This window comes from Corylus avellana, chromosome 5, assembly GCF_965113065.1.
Source record: "Corylus avellana chromosome 5, dhCorAvel1.hap1.2, whole genome shotgun sequence".
Classification (NCBI taxonomy): domain Eukaryota; kingdom Viridiplantae; phylum Streptophyta; class Magnoliopsida; order Fagales; family Betulaceae; genus Corylus; species Corylus avellana.
The window spans coordinates 8,483,223-8,491,609 of NC_142494.1; the positions used below are offsets into that span (position 1 = coordinate 8,483,223).

The 8,387-nt window shown below is 33.1% G+C and overlaps 1 protein-coding gene across 4 annotated transcripts; it reads right to left on the reverse strand.

The window, feature by feature from the left end:
* Positions 1–2,202: 2,202 nt before the first annotated feature.
* On the reverse strand, positions 2,203–6,300 carry LOC132183344 (protein NUCLEAR FUSION DEFECTIVE 6, mitochondrial). 4 transcript variants are annotated; one of them, XM_059596770.2, is made up of 3 exons: positions 6,019–6,297; positions 5,347–5,468; positions 2,203–2,546 (listed from the first exon to the last, which is right to left on the reverse strand). In XM_059596770.2, exons 1-3 carry the CDS (start codon positions 6,162–6,164, stop codon positions 2,539–2,541), a joined length of 276 nt encoding a protein of 91 aa, XP_059452753.1. In that variant the 5' UTR covers positions 6,165–6,297; the 3' UTR covers positions 2,203–2,538. The 4 variants fall into 4 exon arrangements, with proteins under 4 accessions (XP_059452753.1, XP_059452752.1, XP_059452750.1 ...); XM_059596769.2 differs by lacking the exon at positions 2,203–2,546 and adding an exon at positions 2,553–3,402 and having other exon boundaries at positions 6,019–6,299; XM_059596767.2 differs by lacking the exon at positions 2,203–2,546 and adding an exon at positions 3,404–3,777 and having other exon boundaries at positions 6,019–6,299.
* Positions 6,301–8,387: the final 2,087 nt, after the last annotated feature.

Consider the following 8,387-nt stretch of genomic DNA (forward strand, 5'->3'; position numbering starts at 1 on the left):
AAAAAAAAAAATGAGAAAAAAAAAATTTTTTAAACGAATTTTTTTAAAACGGAGAATTTTATTTTAAAAGAAAATTATAAAACAAAAACTTTAAAAAAAAAAAGAAAAAAAAACAAAGAATTTTTTATTTTTTAAAACGAATTAAAAAAAAAAAAAACCGGAATTTTTTAGTTAAAAATAAAATTATAAAACAATTTTTTTCAATAAAACGAAAATTTTCAATTTTTATAAAAAAAAAAAAAAAAAAAAGTCTAATTTTTTTTTTTAAAAAAAAATTTCTTATAAAAGGAATTTTTTTTTATTTGGCCACCCTTGGATTTTATATATATAGTTTTAGGTTTTTTCTAGAAGTTTCAGTATTTTTTGTTTTATTTTACTAAGGGTAGTTTCGTCATTGGGGAAATATTGACAATTTTTAGTAATTTGAGAAAGACATTGTCAATTGGATTGTAGTTTGAAGGGATATGTGGACTTTCCCATTTATTTTATAAGGAGGACTTAGGTAAGGTAGCCACCTTAGATGGTTAGTCTTTGAGCTGCACCTTGTACAATGTTGGGATTAGATTATTCTCCCTTTTATACAAAATGTTCCACCAAATTGAGTTGAAATTAAATTTCTCTAATCTAATCTATTAAACTAACGTCTATCCAAAATGTATATGAGAATGACATACTCTATGAATCACATGCATTTTAGATCATGCATATAAAAATCACATGCTCTATTAAAAGTACTTTTGTCAGTTTGATTTCACCTCTTTGACGTCTAAATCTATCCTTGCCTTTCCTTTGTTCCTTTAATTTTATTTTAAATGTGATCCAAATTTATCATTGAGCTAGATAATTTATTCAAACTAGGTTTTATTTTTAGAAAAAATTCAAACTTGTTCACAAGCTACTCAATTAATTTATTACTCAATTAATTTATTCATTCCTTACATAAAGTAAATATTATCATTAGTTATTTAAAATTACTATTACGATTTTATCATTTGAAGTTAAAGAAATAAATTAATTTTTATTAGGGGAAAATACACTTTACCTCATGAACTATCCACCAATTTGCACTTTTAACCCCAATGTTTAAAAAGTGACACTTTACCCCCCCTCCAAAAAGTATCTGACATTAACACTTGACCCCATGAAATACACTTTACTCCCTGAAGTATTTTGAGTTGACATTTTATCCCCTAAAGTAGTTAAGTTTTGAGAGTGGTAAAGTATCAACTCAAGAGGGTCAAGTGTCAATTTAAAATACTTTAGGGAGTAAATTGTACTTCATGAGGGTCAAGTGTCAATGTCAGATACTTTGAGAGGGAGGGAGGGAGGGAGGGAGGGAGGGAGGGGGGGGGGGGGGGGGTAAAGTGTCACTTTTTAAACATTGAGGTTAAAAGTGCAAATTGGTGGATAGTTCAAGGGATAAAGTGTATTTTCCCCTTTTTATTATAAACTTCTAAAAATTAACTTCACCAACTTTGTATTTGTAATGATGCATAATTTTTTTTTATTATGAAATGAACTAATTATAATATCTTATAACCATATTTAGAATAATAAACAACGAAATCTTGAGTCTATATGTATGTTTTATAGTACACACGCACACACGACAAATCTATATCAAGACCGACAATCACAAGATATCAAGCTTATTTAATAAACAAGCCTAGATTCTAATTTGAGCTTTTAGTTTGTTAATAAACAAACTGAAATTCAGTCAAATTTATAGGAGTCGAGCTCGAACTGATTACGAACAACTTGTTTCAATTACAACCCAAATTGGGATCAAGTACAAAAGTTTTAGGCATGATTTAGGCCCACTATGTAACTGCATTTTAAGACCCTCATCTCACTATAAATATTAAATACCATTGCACCAACCCCAACTTACAACACTTGCTTTTTATAGGGCTCAACTAGTAAAGAACAGATCAGTTGAAGACATCAAACAGATACTGCATACATAGCCCTCAGGAAGCTTACCACAGAAAACATGCAAGGCTAATTTGATGAGAAAAAGAAAAGGCACTAGGAATATTTTGCAATCACATAGGGAAAAAATTAATCTCAATGTTGGAAAGTAAGATGTCAAGGTAAAGCTGACAAGTGTATCAATGGATTATAACTGAGGCAAACCTAAGTTTCTCATGAAGGACAATTAAGTTAATAGTAAATCCAGGCAATTCTACAAGAAAAAGGAACTGTTAAAAACATCACCAAGATTTGAGCAGATTACATCTGATAGTTAAGGACAATGTACAATGCTGCCATCAAATTCCATGGCAACTAAAACTTCCTATCAGTGCACATCTGTTTACAAATATGATTCCGCCGTCTACTATGCAAAACAGTATAAAGATCATTAAGGATATAATTATTAGACAAAAGTAGTTCAAAAAAGAAGTGTTCAAAAACTAATCTAGTAGCCATGATTAATATGCCAATGTCCACCACGAAATAGCAACAAAACTATAGAAGAAAGCAAGGAAAGATCATCTTAGTCCTTCTCCAGGTAGGATTGCCAACAATTAGAGGAGATTACAGCCCTAAACAAACAAAAGATAGAGTCAGAAATAAAACTATCAATTGAGTCGCAAAATGCTGGGCTCATTGTAACACCCAGATGGCAAGAAATGACATGTCCTCGAGTTATTTGAGACAAGGATATACTAAACTACAAGAATGGTATGATTAGAAATCATCTCCCATGGATGTTTACTATCATCATGTTTATACAAAATTTCAAGATTCTTTTTTTTCCTGTGAACATTCGATGATAATACAATACAGCAACAATTCCTGCAATGAGCTAAAGTTATGACAAAAAAGCTGCCACAGTTATCAACCTACATATCGATAAACCTAGAAATGGACTTTTTACTTTTTTGTTTTAGTCCTAAGACATTTAGAACAGGACTGCCCAGCTCAAACACACAGGCTAACTACACTGGAAACGCACAAGTACTTGACCTGGTGAGAGTTTCTCCCCTGATATTTAGCCCCAATAGCAGTAAATGGGAGAAACTATGGTACATGGGAGGACCTTCTTCTTTTTTTCCTTTTTTCAGTTCATATGTACCAAGAAGATACCTACTGCTCACTGTCATAGATGCAATAATAAAAAACTTCAACAAATAGAGAATGAAAATAGACATACATCACTGCTTCACGTGATTCACTGTTGGCAGGGTGAAAAAGATAATTAGGAGTGTGCTCAAATGTTTTACATCAAGTTCTTATGGCCTTAGGATAGAGCCAGATAAAGAGGAAAAAAAAGAAATTTTTGAGAACAGAATTATCCACTACTTCTATACTATTGGCATCATTCTCTTAGAAAGCAAGAACTTTGGATAAAACTTCTCCCAAACCCATGCGATATTCATCACGAATCACCATTGCCAGCTGATTGAATAAGAGATATTAGTATCATGCTTTATTGACCTTATTAACATCGATGCAAGCATTTCAGCAATTTTTAGGAAAAAAAAGAAGAAGTAAATTAATACATTATTCTGCAATACATCTTCCCAATTAAAGTCTATGAGCTATAAATAAAAAATCAAGCATCAGACAAAAAGAGAAAATGTCTTAGCCATAGATGAAAACAACAAAGTCTACTAGTTCACTAAGTTTTGGAGCTCAGGATGTTCAACTTGTCTCTTCTGCAGCTCATTCAAAACTTCTAACTTATCAGCAATCACTGTCTTATAATGAGCAATTTTGCACACAAAACTTTGCTTGAATCCTCGGGCATGCATCACACATCATCATTGCAAGCTGGTTGGATGAAAATGATTAGTGCTTAATGATTCCAGCGACTAACATTGGTAACAACTTAAATTAAGTACAATATTCAGAATCAATCGCACGGAATAGTGCACAACCATAGTCACGTGCAAATATTATGTAGCACAGTACAAATCATTTAACAATAAAATTCTACAAGTCTATACTCCAGAGGTTGGAATCTTACATCTAGTTCCTACTGTATTATGGATCATGAGGCGCTCTTTATGCCCCAGAGGAAAAATCAAGCAAGAAAAGACAAAAGGAGAAAAGAATGCCTCCCTTCCAATATTGGACTCAAGCATTCATTATTCAAATATAGCATCCATAAACATCTATAAAGACTCCAACCTTTTTTAAAAAATTGACAATTAAAGTCCTATTTAGGAAAGTCTCAGCTCATCTTCTAAAGTGTGTAGTAAGCAGATTTTAATTTTCTTTATCAGTAAATCTCCTTCTATGAAGCACACAAGTGCATACTGCAAGGCCACCACAATCCTAAACGCAGTCTTGGGGATGTACGGGATTACTCAAATGATACGATAAGACTCTTAATTATAATGACAAGCAACACACAAGTTTTCCAGGATAAAATGGCTCACAAAAGCCACTGCATTATATTATTTGATGGATCCTCTGGGAAAAAAAAAAAACTCCTATCATTCTTGTTCTAAATCTGTTGCTTTACATCACATTTCATCATTACTTCAAAATGATAGCTATCCTGCCTAACATATTGCCGATAGCACTCCCTACAGCTTTAAAATCTTGAAAACATAAATAAATCCAAGTCATTCCATCTTTGCTTCTTGATCTTCATCTAGTCTTGTTTCGGCCTACAACATTAAAAGAGGAGTGTGTTTTTTTTACTAAAACAAAAATAGGAATAAGAGAGCAAAAGAACAACAATTGAAGAAGTAGACATCAAAGTCAAGTGTAGGAAATCTATTTGGTCCTGAAAATTTGAATGAAAAGAAAATAAAGGGAAAAAAACTTGATAATGAAATTGTATTTGGTTGAAAGAAAAGAATTCCAGATTCGGAGATCAGAAAAGATATAGAAGATATGTATCCTTGTATTTTACATTCTTGTCCAGAAAATTAAGCCTTAAGAAAATATACTTTTTTACAACCAAAAGGAAATTGGACAAGAATACATGAAATATATGCAATCCTTACCTAAGTTCTAACAGTGCAACGAGAAAGAAGAAGAAAAAGATGTAATGTTGTTGCAATCACATTACTAGAAAATAAGTACACTCTTCGGAAGCCTGCCCAAGTAATCATAACATGTTGAACTACTAGAATATCCCTAAGAGACTATAGCTCGATACATCTGACAAAGGAACCAAATTACTCAAACAAACATTGGCAACATCATGTGGGATAGTTCTAAAAAATAGAATCAATTCAAATTGGAAAATATTGAAAAACCACACTAACTCATTGCACCGACATAGCCAAGTTCCATAACCGAAGTAACCAACGCAATTATAATGGATTACTTAGCACCAAACATTATAATATCACATATTCTTGAGAATAGAATAACTAATCATACCTTCAGAGAGCCAACCATAACTGCGTTGAGAGATTGATAGCATCGAAGTCATCAATGCTGATGCAGTTGCAGTGTGGTATGGCAGCATCGACTCCACACAGAAGCTCATTTCAACAGGGCACCTGCAACACAAACAATACATTATCCACATTATCTGCTTCAACTCTAAACAATGTGACATTATTAATGACTAAACTAATCTTAAACTCCGTTTGGACACCGAGAAAAATCTAGGAAAAGAAAGCAATCAAAATTCGGAATATTATCTTTATATTCATCGCAGCTTTGTTTTACAGGAAATGAAAGCCTCACTTTCATCAACCCCATTATGCGTACTACATTTATCTAAAGATTACATATTTATCTCATCCCGGATGACCATCAAAAACATCAAAATTCAAATTCTCCATCTGTTTTTCTTGTCCCACATTTTCTCAAACGCAAACGGCATAGACAAATTGGCACCCTGAACAATGTGACAACTTAATACTAACTCTAAACTCTGTTTGGTTTTCGAGAAAATGTCCAGTGTTGCTCTCGCAGACAATAAAAAAGAAATAGACGTGCTCTAATTTCTACTAAAGACCGTTTTATGGCACCCCAGATAATCAAAAACTTTCACAGATAAAAAAAAAAAAATCAGTTTCAGAATCTTCATATATATATATATACCTGAGAGGTGGAGTGGAGACGGGCTTTTTGGCTGCGGTGCGAAAGGGAGAGCCGGCGGCTTTGGCTTCAGGACTGAGCCGAGCCGCAGTGCGGCGAGCGGAGACGGAGCATGAGCGGAAAATGGACCTGGCAGCGGCTGAGGCCATCGGAGATTGGCTGTGGGAGGTTCCGAAGACGGTGAAGTTGACGGTGTTGCGTAGGGGTTTTGAGGTTTTAACTTTTAAGAAACCGTTCGGTGAGATGTGGTCCGTGGATCAACTCCTCATTGGAGGGTTTGTTTGGCTGTATGGATGCTCCAGCCTATGCCTGCTGTGGGCTATTTAGACTGCACTCCGGAATAAGGTCTTCCTAGACAGCCAAACAGACTTTACTCCATATTAACTCCTGGAAAAAAGAAAAAGAAAAAAAAGAAGGGAAGTGTAAGTGTTTTTTTAATAGCATATGAGATTCACAAGCGTTTTTAATAGCAATACTTAAAAAAAAATAAATAAAAACGCATGTGTGCCTTGCCAAGTGAAAAGACATGCTATTTATTCTTACATTTTTTTTTTTTTTTTTAGTAGTATGCGTTTTTCACATGTTTTTTTAATAATAATAATAAAAAAAATCATGATGATATCGTAAGAAATTTACATCCATGACGATATTGATTATGACCTTGATACGGAGTTGAAGCTTCTTCTAACCCTAACTCTAACGAATGTGCTAACTATGAATATGATGTCAGAAAATTATGGATGACAATTCGTGTTTGCATGTTTAGTTTGGGTCATGTCAAGATATGAGTATAAAATTATATAGGTCAATCCTAACTCAATCTATTAATTAAACGGATTAGGCCCCTTAATTTTTAATAGGTTTCCAGGAAATGTAAAAAATTTGTTAACGCTAAATGTCGTATATCAGTTTCAAGTTTGTAACACCCCGATGAAATTAATTAATTGGTAATTAACTTCATGGTTCACCTCCCAGTCTCATTCCACAAAGAATAAAATTCAAGGATCCCATCCTCTCCGAAGAGAGTCTATAGTGGAAAACTTTTTCACTTATAAGCAAATATAGCTATAAATTAAATCACGATGATCAAATAACCATAGAAAATCTAAAACATTATAACATAGATGATTCTCCAAATGTTATGGTCAAAAGACCAATTCATCCAAAACATATTATAGGATACAAGCCAAATCTAATAGTCATAATATAACATCAAGTCACAAAGCCTAATCTTAAGAAGATAAAGCATGTAAATAATCTCAATCATATCCTAGTGGGTGGCTTTATCAACATCCCATATATCCTTAAGCCACACGCAATCCAACTCCTTAAAAATAATCTTAGTTATATCCCTCAAAATAAGCTAGTACCTCCCGAGATCCATTGTCAATTATACTATATATAAAACAACTCATGTTTAATACGTGGAAAAGATACAAGAGTAAGTTTATGACTTAATGAGTATAAATACATATAACATACAAGTTATTGCATAGTGAACTCATATGTTTTTAAGTCAAATGCAGCAATGCAAGGTTACAATTCATCATTTGATGATATCGTCATGAATGCAATATATATGTTGTAATAAGAAAATTATGTCATAGTTCAACTCTATATGATCTATCTAAGCCCTTAACCCCTTTTTGGTAGGGTTGGCGTTGTCCTAAAGAACTTGTAATACAATATTGGTTCCCCGGATATTATACGTGTACCATCCATCATTAGCAACTCAATCGAGTCTAACTCAGATGACCCAAGCTGCTAATAACGTCGGTCTATAGTAACCACCACTCAAACATGGTTGCATCATTCATGAAACAACTATTGAATCCAAGACCAAATATAAAGAATCAACATCTTTTGACCATAGGGTTAACCTTTATAATTTTAATAAGCTCATGGTTGTTATCTTGCACGTACCGATGTATCATGTTATACGATGCAATTCATTTTTTTTTTCCCGTATTTTACATGTATGCTTTTGCAAATCATCATTTTCGTTATCTTGTTTATTCATCATTCATTTTCACAAAATAGAGTTCACTATAATCTAAAGGTGTTTCATGAGAGTTGTAAAGATTCATGTTGATATATAAAATACTCATGTTATGTGAAAATGACATAATAACAAGTATTCATGTGAGTTTTTACTCACTTATATCGTAAGGCTCCTCAACAAAATTCACCAAAGGCTCCACAACCTTGAAATATGAGAAAATACCTACCATTACTTATAAATCTGAGCTAAACAAGTCCTAAATCCTAAAACGCTTAAAATATAGTTTCTGCGTGACCTTCGAACATTCGTACAAGGAGGATCGAATGTTCAATCACGACATCGAACTTTTCTATTAGAGAAGGTCAAGCGT